This window comes from Mus caroli, unplaced genomic scaffold (assembly GCF_978045245.1).
Source record: "Mus caroli unplaced genomic scaffold, Mus_caroli_1 scaffold_14, whole genome shotgun sequence".
Classification (NCBI taxonomy): domain Eukaryota; kingdom Metazoa; phylum Chordata; class Mammalia; order Rodentia; family Muridae; genus Mus; species Mus caroli.
The window spans coordinates 55,509,016-55,529,876 of NW_028227269.1; the positions used below are offsets into that span (position 1 = coordinate 55,509,016).

General features: G+C 39.9%; 1 protein-coding gene across 1 annotated transcript in view; it reads left to right on the top strand.

The window, feature by feature from the left end:
• Mipol1 (mirror-image polydactyly 1) overlaps nt 1-20,861 on the top strand; it is a 301,756-nt gene that overhangs the window by 90,707 nt on the left and 190,188 nt on the right. The window contains exon 5 of the mRNA XM_021178974.3: nt 16,817-16,946. Within this exon, the coding sequence (XP_021034633.1) occupies nt 16,817-16,946 (130 nt within the window). The remainder of the gene's footprint in view (nt 1-16,816; nt 16,947-20,861) is intronic.

Genomic DNA, 20,861 nt, shown 5'->3' on the forward strand with positions numbered 1-20,861 from the left:
CTCTTCATTTGGGGTTCCGTGGCTGAGTCCAATGGTTCCCTGTGAGTATCTGCATCTGTATTAGTCAGGTGCTGGTAGAAACTCTTAGGGAACAGCCATATCAGGGGGTTGGTGTCTGCAGATGGGAAGGATCCCTAGGTGGGGTAGTCTCTGGATGGCCTTTCCTTCAGTCTCTGTTCCACTTTTTGTCCCTGTCTTTCCTTTGGATAGGAAAATTTCTGGGTTTAAAATTTTGAGATGCATGGGTGGCTGCATCCCTCAATAGGGGGGCTGTGCCTGTCTACTAGAGGTGGTCTCTACATGTTTTATCTCCCCTTTGTTGGGTATTTCAGCTAAAGTCGATGCCATTGGCTCCTGGGAACCTCTCCCTTCCCTGGAGTCAGGGACTTCCTAGTGGCTATCCCAGTTGCCCATCTCCCTCTGCTACATGTTTCCATTCAATATTCTGACACTCTGAACTTCTTTCCTGTCACTCCAATAACTGTTGCTGTCCCTTTTTTTCCCCTCCCCTCCTCCTAGGTCCCTCCCTCCCTCTAGCTCGTGATTATTCTGTTCCCTGTTCTTTTTTTTTTTTTGTATTTATTTATTTATTTATTTATTTATTTATTTATTTTTATTTGTTTTTTTTCTTTTTTGTTTTTTATTTCTCTTCCCTGTTCTATGTAGGATTGAAGCATCTATAATTTGGTCTTCCTTCTTCTTAAGCTGTATAAGGTTTGTGAGTTGTATAATGGTTATTCTGAGCTTTGGAGCTAATATCCAGTTATCAGAGAGTACATACCATTCTTTTGTGACTGATTTTACCTCACTTGGGATGAAATTTCCTAGTTCCATCCATTTGCCTGAGAATTTCATATATTCATTGTTTTTTATAGCTGAGTAGTACTCCATTGTGTGAATGTATCACATTTTCTGTATCCATTCCTCTGTTGAAGGACATCTGGGTTCTTTCCAGCTCCTGGCTATTATAAATATGACTGCTATGAACATAGTGGAGCATGTGTCCTTGTTACAAGTTGGAGCATCTTTAGATATATGCCTAGGAGGGGTATAGCTGGGTCCTCAGGGAGAACTATTACCAATTTTTTGAGAAACAACTAGATTGATTTCCACAGTCTCACCAGCAATGGAGGAGTGTTCCTCTTTCTCCACATCCTTGCCAGCATCTGCTGACACCCGAGTTTTTTATCTTAGCTATTGTGACTGGCGTGAGGTAGAATCACAGGATCATTTTGATTTCCATTTCCTGATGACTAAAGATGTTGAACATTTCCTTAAGTGCTTCTCAGTCATTTGAAATTCCTCAGTATAGAATTTTTTGATTAGCTCTGTACCTCATTATTATAGGGTTATTTGGTTCTCTGGAGTCTAACTTCTTGAGTTCTTTGTATATTTTGGATATTAGCCTTCTGTGGGATGTAGAGTTGGTAAAGATCTTTTCCCAGTCTGTGGGTTGCCATTTTGTCCTATTGACAGTGTCCTTTGTCTTGCAGAAGCTTTTCTTTTTTTTTTTTATTGGACATTTTCTTCATTTACATTTCAAATGTTGTCCCAAAAGTCCCCTATACCCTCCCCCCACGCCCTGCTCCCCTACTCACTCACTCCTACTTCTTGGCCCTGGCTTTCCCCTGTACTGGGGCATATAAAGTTTGCTAGACCAAGGGGCCTCTCTTCCCAATGATGGCCAATTAGGCCATCTTCTGCTACATATGCAGCTAGAGACACAAGTTCTGGGGGTACTGGTTAGTTCATATTGTTGTTCCACCTATAGGGTTGCAGGCCCCTTGAGCTCTTGGGTACTTTCTCTAGCTCCTCCATTGGGGGCCCTGTGTTCCATCCACTAGCTGACTGTGAGCATCCACTTCTGTAGATACTAGTATTTTGTATGAACTGAGTCATCATGGTATACTGCTGGCAATGAACATTGAGTAAGGTTTATTTTTTGCCTCTCTTTCTTATTTTGCTGCCACTGTAAAATATTTAAAAAGAGCTATTTTGAATTCTGTTTTTACATATAAATTGTCAAAATCACACTTAAAACTTTTAGATTTGCTTATTTTATGTGTAAGAGTGTTTTGCCTGCTTATACATATATATGCATGTGAGTGTGTGTGTACACACACACACACACACTCACCCCACATGCATGCCTGGTACCCACAGAGGTCAGAAGTAGTCATTTGATTCCCTAGAAGTGGAGTTTTAGATGATTGTTACCCACAATGTGGGTGCTGGGAACCAATCTAGGTCTTCTACAAGAGCAATAATTACTCTTAACTCCTGAGGCTACTCTACTGCCCTAAGTCACATTATAATATGATTCGGAGCGAAGTCTTATTTTGAGTATGTCAGTTAAGTGTTTTGACAGTAGTGGAATGAAAATACTATTTGTTGAGGATTTTTTTGTTCTTATTTGATCAAGAAGTTTTTGTCTAATTTAAAAACAATCACTAGTGGTTGTATTAGTGTCCTTTTATATACTTGCACAGTGTCTAAAATTACTTCAGTTATTTCAAAAGAAGGTTGATGAACTTTCTATGCCATGTAAGACAATGTTTTATTTTTCTAAGCTATTAAGGGCCATGGTTATGGGAAGACAGTTGTTAGTATTAAAAGGAAAGGTAAATATTTTAGGGTCCCCCCTTCTAGATAGAAGTTTCTTTTAAAATTACATCATGCATTGATTCATGGAAGCAGAATAGTATAGATAAAAGCCAGCTACATAACAGGAGGGATGGGAGAGCTTAGGTGATGATATGAGATCTCCCTATAACACAGCAGTTCTCAATATTCCTAATGCTGCCACCCTTTAATACAGTCCCTCAAGTTGTGATGATCCCAACCATAAAATTTTAATCATATTACAACTATTTGTGTTTTCTGATGGTCTTTGGTGACCCCTGTGAAAGGATTGCTCGATCCCCAAAGGGGTTGTGATCCACAGGTTAAGAACCACTACTTTGAGATTTGAAGTGCTCAAAGACTTGAAATGGGGGAATGCCAAGGTGGTCCCCACCTGCTCAGAGGGTGTATGATGGAAGGATTGTGGGAGGGGTTGGCCAGGAGAGGGGCAGTGAGCAGGATGTAAAGTGAATAAGTGAAAAAATATAATTTAAAAAAGTACCACTGTCTTAAGGTTACAGATGCTGTTGCTCAGTTGAATGAACTAAATGCAGTGGAGTTAAGTGGGCCCCACAGTAGCAGGTACGAAGTGAAAACATCGATTGACCAAAGACAATGATGAGCATGGTTATCATAATGGGCAGCATAGGCAAAGTAATATTTGTACAGCACACAGTAGTATCTGTAATGGGCAGCACAGTCAAAGGGATTTTTATGGTGGGATACTGGCTAATCATTTATTGTGTTTCAAGTCATTTGGTAGATAAGAAACCTACTACATTTTATTTGATTTATTTGTGAAAAAAAAAACTCAAATAACTAAAGCTACATTGGATTGTGGCCATAGAGAATCTCTATCTGTGAACCAATCTCCAGACTTGGGATAGTTTGCAGACCCAGAACCCCTTGATTGAAGGGACTTCCAGGACCCTTGAGGAAGGATCATGTTAAAATACCTAAGAGTTTTATTATTATCTTTTTTTAAAGATTTATTTATTATTATATATAAGTACACTGTAGCTGTCTTCAGACACACCAGAAGGAGGCATCAGATATCATTATGGCTGGTAGTGAGCCACCATGTGGTTGCTGGGATTTGAACTCAGGACCTTTGGAAGAGCAGTCAGTCCTCTTAACCGCTGAGACATCTCTCCAGGCCCCGAGTTTTACTATTATCTTTTCTCCCTTCCTTCTCCGTCTTTTTTCAAGGGTAACTGTACACTGGGAGGAAGAACACAATCAGACTTTTCTGAGTCTATTGCATACTTATTCTGAATTAACACTAAATCTGTGAGAATCCACGAAGCATTAGGGTCTTCCAGTTAGAGTAAGAGCTTATGAAGGTCAGGTGATTAGTGGAATTTTGGCTGAAGTCTGACTCATTGTAGGTTCAGTTGGTCCCTGAACTCATTCTGTGATTTTCCTTCCAATTCCATCATGAATAATTGGCATAGATATACTTTGAAGTAGATAGGGTGCTCAGATTGGCTCCCTGACCTGCAGAGTGAAGGCTATTATGGTTAGAAAGGCCAAAGTTAAACCAATGGAAAAATAGTGAACCAAGACTATCATTGCATTCCTGGAGGAATGTGAGGTACTTCCCACAACATCGTCCTTTAACTCTTCTATGTAGACTGTGAAGAAAATAGATGGATCATGCAGAATGACAATTTATTAATCTCAGTCAAGTAGTGAGTCCAATTGCAGTGACTGTACTAGGTGTTAGGTGCGTACTTGAACAGATTAACACATCTGGTAGATGGTTATAGCTATTGATCTAGCAAATGACTTTGTCTTGGTACCTGTCCAGAAGGACCACCAGAAGCAATTTAGTTGGCAAACCCAGAAGTATATCTTTTACCTCAACGGTATATTAATTCCCCAGCCCTGTGTCATAACCTTGTTTGAAGGAATCTTCATCATTGGCCTCTTTGACATAATATCACACCCATCTACTATATTGTTGAGATTATGGTGATTGGACCAAGAGAGCTGGAAATAGCAACCACTTTGCCTTGATAATGCATATGTCCATCAGAGGATGGGAAATACATCCATCCAAAGTTCACATGCCCTTGAACTCATTCAAATTTTTAGGAGTCCAGTGATGTAGACCATATAGACACATTCTAAGAAAAAGGGAAAGTTATTGCACCTGGCCTCTCCAACCACCAAGAAAGTAGCACAATGTTTAGTGTTCCTTTTTATATTCTGGAAACAACATTCCTCATTTCAACCCATATACCAGGTGACTCAGAAAGGTTCTGGCATTGAGTAGGGACTCTAATAGGAAAAGGCTTCTCACCATAATCCAATAGACTCAGTGGCAGATTGGGATGATATTTGGACTCTTTAGACAGGCCCTTATAAATGACTTACAGAAGAGATTTTTGGAATTTTGGAGCAATGACCTATCATCTGCAGACAGTTGTTCTCACTTTGAGAGACAGCTCGTGGCCTGCTACTGGTCCTTAATGGAAAAATGAACATTTAACAATGCTCTATCAGGTTACCATGTGCTCTGGGCTTTCCACCATGATGAAGAGAGTATCTGACTCATCAAGCCATTACTTAGGGCATGAACAGCAGCAACCCATTATCAAATAGAAGCGAAAGCTATTGCCTCGTGAGCTGTATCCTATGATTGGCTCACTGAGGAGGAGAGGATGAGGGTCTGGAACACTGTTATGCAGACAGCACCCAGAAGTGGGGAGGTACATTACAACGCCTTGCTGGGACACCCCGGAGAGAACCTGGTAAAGGTAAATATCCACAGTGGGAAGCTCAGGTAGTACATATGGTTGTACATGTTGTTTGGAAGGTGAAATAACCAGACGTGCAGTTGTTCACTGATCGATGCGCTGTAGTCAGTGGATTGGCTGGATTGCCAGGGAATTACAAAGAGCCGAATTGTGGAAAATTAGTGAGAAAGATTATCTGTGAAGTATGTGGATAGATCTCTCCAAATGTGTAAGGATTGGAAGACACTTGTGCTCCTTACAGATGCTCCTTGAAAGGTGCCTTCAGCTGAGGAGCTCAGTAATCAAGTAGAATGACCTCTTTGATCATTCAGCCTCTTAATCCAGCCATCTTGTCATTGCCTGATTGGCCCATGAATACAGCGGCCATGGTGGCAGAAGTGGAGGGAATGTATAGACTTCATAACCAATGCTGACCTGCCTTCTGCTGCTGCTGAGATCCACCAACAGCAGAGACCAATACTGAGTCCCTGATATGGCACCATTCCCCAGAGTGATCAGCCGGTGGCCTGGTGACAGGGTTACTACATTGGGCCTTTTCCTTCATGGAACAGAAAGTGCTTTGTCCTTACTGGGGTAGATACTTATCCTGGCTTTGGATTTGTCTGGGGTAGATACTTATCCTGGCTTTGGATTCGTCTGGGGTAGATACTTATCCTGGCTTTGGATTCGTCTTTCCTGTGTAAGTTTTCTACCTAAGCTACCATGCCTTATCCATCCATGGTCCCAGATTTCACACATCATTTCTTCTGACCAATGATCTTACACCACAGGAAGAGAAGTGCAGTAGTGGGCCTAGGCTCATGGAACTCACTGATCTTACTCTGTTGCCCACCAACTTGAAGCAACTGGTGTGACAGAATCATGGAATGGCCTTTGGAAGACAACAGTCACAGAGCCCAATTAGGTGTTAGTAGCCTAGAGGGCTGGGCTAGGATTCTCCAGAAGGTAGTATAATTTTTAAATTTATATTCATTATATGGTAAAGTTTCTTCCATAGCCAGGATCCACAGGTCCAGTAATTAAGGGTCACTAAAGGGAATAGTTCCACTGACTATCACCCTAGTTAGACATCAGGAAAGCTTTTGCTTTCTGTTCCCATGACCTTGAGTTATGCTTGACTAGAAGTTTTGGTTCCATAATGGGAAGTGTTTCTGCCAGGAGACACAACAAACATTCTATTGAACTGGAAGCTCAGACTTTCCCCTGGCTACATTATTCTCTTAAGCCAACAAGCTAAGAAATGAATAACAGTGTTAGGTAGAGTGATTGATCCAGACTAACAGGGAAAAATTAGGTTGCTTCTTAACATTGGAGATAAGGAAGATTGTGTCTGGAGGAAGGAAGATCCTTTGGGGTATCTCTTGGTTCTACTATGTCCTCTGGTTATAAAGTCAATGGAAATCTACAGAAATCCCATCCATCCAGGATGACAAAAGGCACATATTCTTCTGAAATGAAGGTATAGTTCATTCCTCTAGGAAAAGAGCCAAGACCTGCTGAGGTGCTTGCTGAGTTGAGAGGAAATATAGAATGGGTAGTAGAGGATAATAGTTAATTATCAATTAAGACCATGTGATCAATTGCAGAAATGATGATTACAATTGATATGAGTGTTTCTGTAGTATTTCATTAAGAATGTTTGTACATAAATATATACATATTAAACTTATATTTGTGTTTTTTGTCCTGTATGGCTTTATTATATAATGTGACATCAGTAGAGATATTATCAGTGATTATCATATGTAAATGATAAGATATTGAAGAATGTCCCTCAAGGGAATTTGACATCTATTTTAAATATATAATGTGTTTATTGTTGTACAAGGGATAGTCATGTAACTTTGGGCATAATTATGAATTGCTTATTTTCATTTGGAAATTAAGGAAAATATAGGATATATAATTGCAAGTCATATTGACAAAGGGTGGATTTATGATGGCTAATTTCTGTTATCAAGCTGACTACATCTGGAATAAATTAAAACCCAAGCAGCTGACCTCACTTGTGAGGGATTTTTCTTGATTGAATCTTTGACCTGAGAAGCCCACTCCAAATCTGGATCATTTAATGTATGAAGACCTATCCTAAATCTAAGCTGCTTTTAGTGGCAGCCTCTATAAAAGGACATGGAAAAAGGAAGCTATTTGCTGTTGCCTGCTTTCCCTCCCTCAGTCTTACTGGCAAGTTCATGTATCCTGCTGCTGAGGCAGTCCTTGCTGATATTAGAGCCTGTTTCTTTGGGATTCCAATTTATACTGAAGACCAGCTGAGACATCTGGCCTTGGGGACTGAACAACTACTGAAAACTTAGAATTTCCATCAGGAGACAGCCCGTCTTTTAATGTATTAAATTTGTGGGGATAAGAACTCTACAAGGAAGACCAACATAGTTAACTAACCCTTTTGGGCTCTTAGAGTCTGAACCACCAACCAAAGATCACATATAGGCAGGATCTAGGCTTCCATAGGGAAGCTTGATCTTCATGCGGATCCTGAACAACTAGAAAGGGGAGTATCTCAAAAGCTGTTGCCTATACGATCTTCTAGCTGGACTGCCTTGTCTGGTCTCAGTCGGAGATAAAGTGCCTAGCCTCGAAAAGACTTGGCTTGCCAGGGTGGGTGAATACCTAGACGGTGCCCCACCAGCTCAGAGGAGAAGGAGATGAGAAGATGGGGGAAAGATTGTGGGATAGGGAAACCAGGAGGCAGGCAGTGAGCAGTGTAAAGTGAATAAGTAAAAATATAAAAGTAAGTTTAAAAAGAAAGAGAAGGAAAGAAAGAAAATTTGTTTTTACTGAAAACCCCACCAATGTTTTTGCTTTTAGCCACAAAATTATTGAATGCAGTCAGCATACTTTACTATATTCATTATATTTACTACTTTTGTTGTTTTTCCTACATTCTTAATGATATCCTCTTTTTTTATCTTTTATTTATTTATTTTTTAATTTTTAATATTTTTATTACATATTTTCCTCAATTACATTTCCAATGCTATCCCAAAAGTCCCCCATAGTGCCCCCCACTTCCCTACCCACCCATTCCCATTCTTTTGGCCCTGGCATTCCCCTATATTGGGGCATATAAAGTTTGCAAGTACAATGGGCCTCGCTTTCCATTGATGGCCGACTAGGTCATCTTTCGATACATATGCAGCTAGAGACAAGAGCTCCGGGGTTCTGGTTAGTACATCATGTTGTTCCAACAATAGGGTTGCAGATCCCTTTGGCTCCTTGGGTACTTTCTCTAGCTTCTCCATTGGGAGCCCTGTGATACATCCAATAGCTGACTGTGACATCCACTCCTGTGTTTGCTAGGCCCCTGCATCATCTCACAAGAGACAGCTATATTTGGGTCCTTTCAGCAAAATCTTGCTAGTGTATGCAATGGTGTCAGCGTTTAGAAGCTGATTATGGGATGGATCCCTGGATACGGCAGTCTCTAAATGGTCCATCCTTTCATCACAGCTTGAAACTTTGTCTCTGTAACTCCTTCCCTGGGTGTTTTGTTCCCAATTCTAAGAAGGTGCACAGTGTCCACACTTTGGTCTTCATTCTTCTTGAGTTTCATGCGTTTAGCAAATTGTATCTTATATCTTGGGTATCCTAAGTTTTGGACTAATATCCACTTATCAGTGAATACATATTGTGTGAGTTCTTTTGTGATTGTGTTACTTCACTCAAGATGATGCCCTCCAGGTCCATCCATTTGGCTAGGAATTTCATAAATTCATTCTTTTTAATAGCTGAGTAGTACTCCATTGTGTAAATGTACCATAATTTCTGTATCCATTCCTCTGTTGAGGGACATCTGGGTTCTTTCCAGCTTCTGGCTATTATAAATAGGGCTGCTATGAACATAGTGGAGCATGTGTCCTTTTTACCGGTTGGGACATCTTCTGGATATATGCCCAGGAGAGGTATTGCTGGATCCTCCGGTAGTACTATGTCCAATTTTCTGAAGAAACCGCCAGACTGATTTCCAGAGTGGTTGTACAAGCTTGCAATCCCACCAACAATGGAGGAGTGTTCCTCTTTCTCCACATCCTCGCCAGCATCTGCTGTCACCTGAATTTTTGATCTTAGCCATTCTGACTGGTGTGAGGTGGAATCTCAGGGTTGTTTTGATTTGCATTTCCCTGATGATTAAGGATGTTGAACATTTTTTCAGGTGCTTCTCTGCCATTCGGTATTCCTCAGGTGAGAATTCTTTGTTCAGTTCTGAGCCCCATTTTTTAATGGGGTTATTTGACTTTCTGGAGTCCACCTTCTTGAGTTCTTTATATATATTGGATATTAGTCCCTTATCTGATTTAGGATAGGTGAAGATCCTTTCCCAATCTGTTGGTGGTTTTTTTGTCTTATTGATGGTGTCTTTAGCCTTGCAGAAGCTTTGTAGTTTCATGAGGTCCCACTTGTCAATTCTCGATCTTACAGCACAAGCCATTACTGTTCTATTCAGGAATTTTTCCCCTGTGCCCATATCTTCAAGGCTTTTCCCCACTTTCTCCTCTATAAGTTTCAGTGTCTCTGGTTTTATGTGAAGTTCCTTGATCCACTTAGACTTGACCTTAGTACAAGGAGATAGGAATGGATCGATTCGCATTCTTCTACATGTTAACAACCAGTTGTGCCAGCACCATTTGTTGAAAATGCTGTCTTTCTTCCACTGGATGTTTTTAGCTCCCTTGTCGAAGATCAAGTGACCATAGGTGTGTGGGTTCATTTCTGGGTCTTCAATTCTATTCCATTGGTCTATTTGTCTGTCACTATACCAGTACCATGCAGTTTTTATCACAATTGCTCTGTAGTAGTCCGGCATGGTGATTCCACCAGAGGTTCTTTTATCCTTGAGAAGAGTTTTTGCTATCCTAGGTTTTTTGTTATTCCAGATGAATTTGCAGATTGCACTTTCTAATTCGTTGAAGAATTGATTTGGAATTTTGATGGGGATTGCATTGAATCTGTAGATTGCTTTTGGCAAGATAGCCATTTTTACAATGTTGATCCTGCCAATCCATGAGCATGGGAGATCTTTCCATCTTCTGAGATCTTCTAGAATTTCTTTCTTCAGAGACTTGAAGTTTTTATTATACAGATCTTTCACTTCCTTAGTTAGAGTCACGCCAAGATATTTTATATTATTTGTGACTATTGAGAAGGGTGTTGTTTCCCTAATTTCTTTCTCAGCCTGTTTATTCTTTGTGTAGAGAAAGGCCTTTGATTTTTTTGAGTTAATTTTATATCCAGCTACTTCACCGAAGCTGTTTATCAGGCTTAGGAGTTCTCTGGTGGAATTTTTAGGGTCACTTATATATACTATCATATCATCTGCAAAGAGTGATATTTTGACTTCATCTTTTCCAATTTGTATCCCTTTGATCTCCTTTTGTTGTCGAATTGCTCTGGCTAGGACTTCAAGTACAATGTTGAATAGGTATGGAGAAAGTGGACAGCCTTGTCTAGTCCCTGATTTTAGAGGGATTGCTTCAAGCTTCTGACCATTTACTTTGATGTTGGCTACTGGTTTGCTGTAGATTGCTTTTATCATGTTTAGGTATGGGCCTTGAATTCCTGATCTTTCCAAGACTTTTATCATGAATGGGTATTGGATCTTGTCAAATGCTTTTTCCGCATTTAACGAGATGACCATGTGGTTTTTGTCTTTGAGTTTGTTTATATACTGGATTACGTTGATGGATTTCCGTATATTGAACCATCCCTGCATCCCTGGGATGAAACCTACTTGGTCAGGATGGATGATTGTTTTGATGTGTTCTTGGATTCGGTTAGCAAGAACTTTATTGAGGATTTTTGCATCAATATTCATAAGGGATATTGGTCTGAAGTTTTCTATCTTTGTTGGGTCTTTTTGTGGTTTAGGTATCAGAGTAATTGTGGCTTCATAGAATGAGTTGGGTAGAGTACCTCATGTTTCTATTTTGTGGAATAGTTTGTGAAGAACTGGGATTAGATCTTCTTTGAAGGTCTGATAGAACTCTGCACTAAACCCATCTGGTCCTGGGCTTTTTTTAGTTGGGAGACTATTAATGACTGCTTCTATTTCTTTGGGGGATATAGGGCTGTTTAGATCATTAGCCTGATCTTGATTCAACTTTGGTACCTGGTATCTGTCTAGGAACTTCTCCATTTCATCCAGGTTCTCCAGTTTTGTTGAGTATAGCCTTTGGTAGAAGGATCTGATGGTGTTTTGGATGTCTTCAGGATCTGTTGTTATGTCTCCTTTTTCATTTCTGATTTTGTTAATTAGGATGCTTTCCCTGTGCCCTCTAGTGAGTCTGGCTAAGGGTTTATCTATCTTGTTGATTTTCTCAAAGAACCAGCTCCTTGATTGGTTGATTCTTTGAATAGTTTTTCTTGTTTCCACTTGGTTGATTTCGCCCCTGAGTTTGATTATTTCCTGCTGTCTACTCCTCTTGGGTAAATTTGCTTCCTTTTTGTTCTAGTGCTTTTAGGTATGTTGTCAAGCTGCTAATGTGTGCTCTCTTTAGTTTCCTTTTGGAGGCACTCAGAGCTATGAGTTTTCCTCTTAGAAATGCTTTCATTGCGTCCCATAAGTTTGGGTATGTTGTGGCTTCATTTTCATTGAACTCTTAAAAAGTCCTTAATTTCTTTCTTTATTCCTTCCTTGACCAAGGTATCATTGAGAAGAGTGTTGTTCAGTTTCCACGTGAAGGTTGGCTTTCTATTATTTATTTTGTTATTGAAGATCAGCCTTAGTCCATGGTGATCTGATAGGATGCATGGGACAATTTCAATATTTTTGTATCTGTTGAGGCCTGCTTTGTGACCAATTATGTGGTCAATTTTGGAGAAGGTACCATGAGGTGCTGAGAAGAAGGTATATCCTTTTGTTTTAGGATAGAATGTTCTGTAGATATCTGCCAGATCCATTTGATTCATATTTCTCTTAGTTTCTCTGTGTCCCTGTTTAGTTTCTGTTTCCATGATCTGTCCATTGGTGAAAGTGGTGTGTTGAAGTCTCCCACTATTATTGTATGAGGTGCAATGTGTGCTTTGAGATTTACTAAAGTTTCTTTAATGAATGTGGCTGCCTTTGTATTTGGAGCATAGATATTCAGGATTGATAGTTCCTCTTGGAGGATTTTACCTTTGATGAGTTTGAAGTGTCCCTCCCTGTCTTTTTTAATGACTTTGGGTTGGAAGTCAATCTTATCAGATATTAGAATGGCTACTCCAGCTTGTTTCTTCATACCATTTGCTTGGAAAATTGTTTTCCAGCCTTTCATTCTGAGGTAGTGTCTATCTTTTTCTCTGAGATGAGTTTCCTGTAAGCAGCAAAATGTTGGGTCTTGTTTGTGTAGCCAGTTTGTTAGTCTATGTCTTTTTATCGGGGAGTTGAGTCCATTGATATTAAGAGATATTAAGGAAAAGTAATTGTTGTTTCCTGTTATTTTTGTTGTTAAAGTTGGCATTCTGTTCTTGTGGCTGTCTTCTTTTAGGTTTGTTGAGGGATTACCTTCTTGTTGTTTCTAGGGCGTGGTTCCTGTCCTTGTATTGGTTTTTTTCTGTTATTATCCTTTGTAGGGCTGGATTCGTGGAGAGATAATGTGTGAATTTGCTTTTGTCGTCTAATACTTTGGTTTCTCCATCTATGTTAATTGAGAGTTTGGGTGGGTATAGTAGCCGGGGGGGGAATTTGTGTACTTTTAGTGTCTGTATAACATCCGTCCAGGATCTTCTGGCTTTCATAGTCTCTGGTGAAAAATCTGGTGTAATTCTGATAGGCTTGCCTTTATATGTTACTTGGCCTTTTTCTCTTACTGCTTTTAGTATTCTATCTTTATTTAGAGCATTTGTTGTTCTGATTATTATGTGTCGGGAGGTATTTCTTTTCTGGTCCAGTCTATTTGGAGTTCTGTAGGCTTCTTGTATGTTCATGGGCATCTCTTTCTTTAGATTTGGGAAGTTTTCTTCTATAATTTTGTTGAAGATGTTTGCTGGTCCTTTGAGTTGAAAATCTTCATTCTCATCCACTCCTATTATCCGTAGGTTTGGTCTTCTCATTGTGTCCTGTATTTCTTGGATGTTTTGAGTTAGGATCTTTTTGCATTTTACATTTTCCTTGATTGTTGTGCCGATGTTTTCTATGGAATCTTCTGCACCTGAGATTCTCTCTTCCATCTCTTGTATTCTGTTGCTGATGCTGGTATCTATGGTTCCAGATTTCTTTCCTAGGGTTTCTATCTCCAGTGTTGCCTCATTTTGGGTTTTCTTTATTGTGTCTACTTCCCTTTTTAGGTCTAGTATGGTTTTGTTCATTTCCATCATCTGTTTGGATGTGTTTTCCTGTTTTTCATTAAGGACTTCTACCTGTTTGATTATGTTATCCTGTTTTTCTTTAAGGATTTGTAACTCTTTAGCAGTGTTCTCCTGCAATTCTTTAAGGGATTTTTGTGCTTCCCCTTTATTGTCTTCTACCTGTTTTCCAGTGTTCCTTTGTATTTCTTTAATTGTGTTATTAAAGTCCTTCTTGAAGTCCTCTACCATCATCAGGAGATATGCTTTTAGATCCGTGTCTAGCTTTTCCGGTGTGTTGGGGTGCCCTGGACTGGGCGAAGTGGGAGTGCTGGGTTCTGATGATGGTGAGTGGTCTTGGTTTCTGTTAGTAAGATTATTACGTTTACCTTTCTCCATCTGGTAATCTCTGGGGTTAGTTGTTGTCGTTGTCACTGTTTAAAAATTGGAGCAGAAGCTGTGTTCCACTCACCAGCAGTCTCAAAATCCTGTGGCGGGGGTCGTGGGTAGCTGGCAGTACCCCGGTGCTGGTCCAGCCGGAAGAGGCCTGTGTTCCTACTCAGGCTGGTTTTCTGCTTCCCTAACTAATGCAGTCTCAGGTCCCGCGCGCAATAGGATTGGAGCAGAAGCTGTGTTCCACTCTCCAGAAGTCTTAAGATCCTGTGGCGGGTGTTGTGGGTAGCTGGCGAGTGTCAGCCGACCCTGCGCCCTAGGTACCCTGGTGCTTTTCTGACCGGAAGAGGCTTGTGGCCCTATGTAGGCCGGATTTCTCCCTCCCCAACCAAAGCAGTCTCAGGTCCCGCGTGATTGGACTGGAGCAGAAGCTGTGTTCCACTCACCAGCAGTCTCAAAATCCTGTGGCGGGGGTCGTGTGTAGCTGGCGGGTGTCAGCCGACCCTGCACTCTAGCTACCCCGGTGCTGATCCGGCCGGATGAGGCCTGTGGCCCTACTCAGGCCGGTTTCTGCTTCCCTAACTAATGCAGTCTCAGGTCCTGCGCGCAATTGGATTGGAGCAGAAGCTGTGTTCCACTCACCAGAAGTCTTAAGTTCCTGTGGCGGGTGTTGTGGGTAGCTGGCGAGTGTCAGCTGACCCTGCGCCCTTGTTACCCTGGTGCTTTTCTGACCGGAAGAGGCTTATGGCCCTATGTAGGCCGGATTTTTCTCTCACCAACCAGAGCAGTCTCAGGTCCCGCGTGATTGGACTGGAGCAGAAGCTGTGTTCCACTCACCAGCAGTCTCAAAATCCTGTGGCGGGGGTCATGGGTAGCTGGTGGATGTCAGCCGACCCTGGGCTCTAGCTACCCTGGTGCTGATCCGGCCGGATGAGGCCTGTGGCCCTCCTCTGGCCGGTTTCTGCTTCCCTAACTAATGCAGTCTCAGGTCCCATGCGCAATTTGATTGGAGCAGAAGCTGTGTTCCACTCACCAGAAGTCTTAAGATCCTGTGGCGGGTGTTGTGGGTAGCTGGCGAGTGTCAGCTGACCCTGCGCCCTAGCTACCCTGGTGCTTTTCTCGATATCCTCTTTTTTATCATTTTTCCATCCATTTGAAGATTTTCTTTCCCATTTCCTTTTAGTTGCATTTACTGTCTGTGGATTCATCCCTTCATATGAGAATGTCTTTTTATGTCAATGTCATTAAAAGAGGTCACGTTTACACAGGCACGTTGGTGAGATTTTAGGGGTCACCAGATGATAGAATCTCACAGCAGACTCCCTGTCTGTTCCTCTTGCTATTACATCTTTATGTCCTTCCTCCACAGTGTTCTCTGAGCCTTACATGCAGGAGTTCTTTTGTAGTTCTATCACTGGGGATCTTCAGCTTCTCATTTTGGCTGGTTGTGGTCTTCTGTATTGGTCTCTGTCTGCAGCAGAGAGGTGTCCTTGATGAGGGTTGAAGTCTGCCCTGATCTGTGGGTGCTATGGACAGATGCTTGGAATATAATTAGGGGTTATTCTGGTTTAGTAAAGTGGAGGGTGTAGGTTCTCCTCAGGATGTTTCTTCACCAACACTTTTAAGTTAAGTAAGCCAGTAGCTGTCTAGAATGGCTTTATTCACATCTAACAGCTGTGACATGAACCTATTTTATAAAATAAATGATATTTCACATATTTTTTAAAGATTTACTTATTATTATATGTAAATACACTGTAGCTGTCTTCAGACACACCAGAAGAGGGCGTCAGATCCCATTACAGATGGTTGTGAGCCACCATGTGGTTGCTGGGATTTGAACTCAGGACCTTCGGAAGAGCAGTCAGTGCTCTTAACCACTGAGCTATCTCTTCAGCCCAGATATTTTACATATTTTCTAAGTTTACTTTATGGCTTGACTGTTTAAATAAAATGTATGACAGCTGTCTACTTCTTTAAGGCCATATTGCTTATCATTTTGTAATATTTTAAGATTCTTGCAAGGTTTCAAAAGTCATACATTTGGAAAGTCAGTAGCATCAGAGCTCTCAGAAGAGGAAGAGATGCCGTTTGTAATATAATTTGCATCAAAGGTGCTTCCTGTTGTGTGCCCTGTGCAGTGTCCACTCGCCATCTCAGTGACTGACCTGCCGTTCTGTTGTGCATGTGCATCAATGGTGAATTTGCCTCAGTTTGTAACTTGCTATTGTATTTCTTTTTGTCTGCTTCCCCATAGATAATTGATTTCAAATGCCAGGAGGCATCTCTTTCTGAATATTTCCTTTCCTGTTTGTGTTGATGGATATTTAGATGATTTCTGAGTTTTTGTTGTTATAGAAGATACCACAATCAATACTTTTATGTGTTTTCTTTTCCACTTGTGTTTGAATTCCTTTACATTGTATACCAGAGATTTTTCTAGATTATAATAGCAACATATTTGATTTTAATAATGTTCATTTGTTCTTCACATGCTATAACATATACATGTAATTGTAGTATTTATGAGTCTCATTGTTTTTAACAAACACATTTGGGATGGGGACCAGGCCTTTTAATCTTTTCTCCTTTTACACATGCCAAATATTTTCATTTTGCAATAGTGATTAAAAATGCTTCCACAAGTCACTCACTGAGGGTAGCTTAATTAGATAAATACCCCTTAACATAGAATTACTTTTATTTATAATTTCTCTATTATTTCTTAATTGATTATGAGTTCTCTTGTTTTGTAGCTTTGGTTGAAGAAGTGTATTTTGCACAGCGAGAACGTGATGAAGCTATTATGTGCCGACTGCAGTTAGCCCTCGAGGAGAGAGATGAAGCCATTGCACGTGTGAAACATATGGAAATGTCACTAAAAATGTGCGTATACATTTAAAATTGTAATATCAGGAGCATTATAAAGTCTGTGTAGGTTTCGATAATTTGGCCTAGGGCTGCCTTTGAACTCAGAGATCTTCTTGAATTTGTCTCCTAGATAAAGGTACCACCTTGCCTGGACCTAACTTTCTCCTGGCAACTGTGCCTCAAGACCCAAATCAAAAGCCCATTTCTTTCATCTCTGCGTTGTAATTCACTCCAGAATAAAAGTCCAAGTAAAAACAATAACCAAGTAATAATAATCCTAATGTGATATAACTATTCCTTGTTCAATGGCAAACAAATAAACAATAAACTTCTCTGGGTGGGATTTTGCTCAAAAGTCATCATTCCCTTAATCTGTTTATCTCCTTGAACACAGGATCCAGCTCCATTTCACTCCTGTTGCCCTTTAATAAGATGTATTACTAAAGCACACATTTTATGTATTTCTTTTTAATTTTGCTGTTTGATCAGAATTTCTTCATGAGACTAAGCCAGAGAACAATGTCTCTACTGTGCTTTTTTGAGACTTCCTTTGTCAATGCAATTAGTATAAACCTTAGCCTCAGGTAGATTCTTCAGACCAGGGCAATAAATGCCCACATTCTTCACCAAAATACCACAAAAACATCTCTAGGCCACATATTGAAGTTCTTCTCTACTGAAACCTCTTGGGCCAGGTCTGCAGCGTTCAAATCATCCTCACCACCAATGACCGCCATATTCCTACTAGGATAGCTCATTAAGCCCCACTTAAAGCATATCACTGCTTTCCAAAGTCCCCAAATCCACATTCCTCCAAATGAACGTATGTCAGGCTGATCACAGCAATACTCTAGTGTCTGGTACCAACTTCTATCTCCGTTTGGGTTTTACTGCTGTGAACAGAGACCATGACCAAGGCAACTCTTACAAAGGACAACATTTCATTGGGGCTGGTTTACAAGTTCAGAGGTTCTGTACATTATCATCAAGGCACGAAATTTGGTAGTGTCCAGGTAGGCCTGGTTCTGGAGGAGGTAAGAGTTCTACCTATATTTTCATCCAGAGGAGGGAAGGAGCAAACTGTCCTCAGACAGCTAGGAAGAAGGTCTCAAAGCCCGCCCCACAGTGACAGACTTCCTCCAACAAGGCCACACTTTCTAATAGTGCAATTCCCTGGGCCAAGCATAGTCAAACCACCACAGTCGCCATAACATGCATACTAGATGTCTGTAAAACCAGCATCAAGTGGAAGATACCAAGTTCTGAACTCTGCACAAATGTTACCTAACCCCAAGCATGGTTGTGCATGTCTTTAATCTCATGATTCCAGAGCCAAAGGCTGGTGGTCATCTTTGAGTTTTAGAACAGCTGGGTCTGTATATAGTGAGTTCTAGGCAAGCCAAGGCTGTATAATGAAACCGAAGTGCTCTAGGAAGGTCAGCCCAAGCAGGGTACCCCTGAAGCTTTCTTTCTGGACACCATCTTTTCACGAAGTGCCTTTCCTATTATTCCAGTTGAAAACACACAGCACTTCTAATGGTGCTAATCTATTTAATAACACTGGCTAGTTTAACTCATAGACTTTGTACCTTTTGGCTCTCAAGCCCCACCCCATATACACTCCTTTTCTAGCCAAGTTGTATTTTACAACTCCTCTGCCTTTTGCTCTTGATTCTTACACTAAATCTAGGTAAGATGAGACAGCAATGACTATGCTATTGCCTAGGCACTATCCTATCTTGATATTTTCCCCATCAAATAATTAGTCCAATATTTTAAAATTCATCATTGCTCAGGTTTTCAGGATGTGCTCAGGTATAAATTATTTACCCAATGGTAACACTAATGTTGTATATTTCAGTTGCCAGTAAAGTCCTGCTCTAGCCTCAAACCCCACAAGCCTAGCTTTTAATGCGTGAATTTCTCTTAGTGATGTGGTCTTTATATTCCTAACGGAATCACTCATTAAATACTACTTATAGCATTCATGAGTCACTGCAGTTTGTATCTTGTAACTCTTGTATATTCCTCCCACAAAGCAGTTCCAAAAACCTGAGAACATCACAGATTTATTACAATGACAAACCAACTTCTCTGCACTAGATTTCCATATTAGTGATGTCTGTGTTTCTGTGACCACAACACTTGATAGAATCAACTTAAGAAATCAAGAGTTTACTTTAGCTCCCGGTTTAGTGTGGCACAGTTGATGATAGAGGGTGCATTGTGGAGTGGCTCAGTTCATGAAGTAGGAGCATTTGGCAGTGATGGTTGCTCTGCTGCAGATAGGGCTCAGAAGGTACAAGGAATAGGGGGTTGTGTAGAGCCTTTTAAGTTCCGTTTCCAGTTCTCTACTTTGAGTAAGGTTAGCCTCGTATGGGTTCCACGGTCACCAGAAACATTCTTGGAAACAAAAATGAGCCTAGTGGGAAATAGTTCAGTTTCAAACCATTACAACATGTGGTCCAATTTTAGGTTTTACAAAAGGTATAAGGTACATGTCTTTGTTCTTATTTTGTTACTTTTTTCTGTATAGTGACACTCACTTATTCCATTACTAAAATTAGCATTTGTAATTATGAGATTATCTCAATTAAATAGAAGATGAATTAGTAATTTTTTTTTCTGTCAGATAGACTAAATAATTTTTGGATTAGCTTATATTCTTGGTCTTACCTCCTAAATCTCGCCTTGGTAGTGCTGAAGCATGCATATACAATAGGCTAGAGAGTGGGATGCCTGGGTTGTCATGGCACTTTATGATCAGATACAAATGACAGGTTCAATAACATAATCATTTCATATTAAAGCCTACCTATTATTGTATCAGAGTTTTCTTTGTACTTTTGTCAAACATAATTTTGTCATATGCATGTGGGATTTTTTTTGTAGACTAGATTGTGTTGTCCCATTTATATGTGTGTCTCTCTCTTTGCCAGTCTTAACTTCTGAATTTTTTATGCCTTAAATCATATGTGATCCCCCAACTTTTTTATTACAGAATCATGTAATCAACCATTCTAGTACTTTTACTGCCATAAATATATTTTAAAATCATTTTGTTTATATCTGTAGGACATTTTCCTAGGCTCAAATGTTTTTATTTGTATTTTTTGGATCACAAACTCTTTATCATTTGAGGTTATTGTTCTGAATCGTACTGTTGGCCCTAACTTTCAGACAAGAAGAAAGTAATATTGATGGATCAAGGGATAACTTAAGAAATGTGGCATTTCATGCATAGGTTTTTCACTTAGATTGCAAAGTTGTCAGTCAGAATTTGCATGCTATAGGAAATCAATTGAAACTTGAGCCCACAGACAGTTACTTCAGCGAAATTCTTAACTAATTATCCTAACTATGTTAAGTTAGACTGTAGTAGGCATTATTATGAGTTTACAAAGGGTTAAAATTCTTTTGTATATTTCTAAGCCCCTATATGAGATAATCTAGTGTTTGTTGACTATATTTTATATATCATTTATTACTGTAAATCTGTAATTAAACCAGAAATTGTTGTTGTTTCATACATGCTTCTATTAAATTATATTAACCAAAGATTATTTTATATAAAACTGAAGACCTTATATATTTTGTTTGTTTTATATTACTTCTTTTGAAAAGACTCAATGTTTAATTTTGGTATGACAGTAAGTGGTACAGTATTGAAGGCCTCAGTTTAATTTTTCTGAAAATAATTTTGTTGACTTCTTAATTCATCTTTAGCAGGATGATGAATGATCCAATTCAGAATCTTATGTCAAAATATTAACTTGCATCTTATAATGTATTAACATTAAACCTGGTCTTACTTCTTTTTTTTTTTTTTTTTTTTTTTTTTTGGTTTTTCGAGACAGGGTTTCTCTGTATAGCTCTGGCTGTCCTGGAACTCACTTTGTAGACCAGGCTGGCCTCGAACTCAGAAATCCG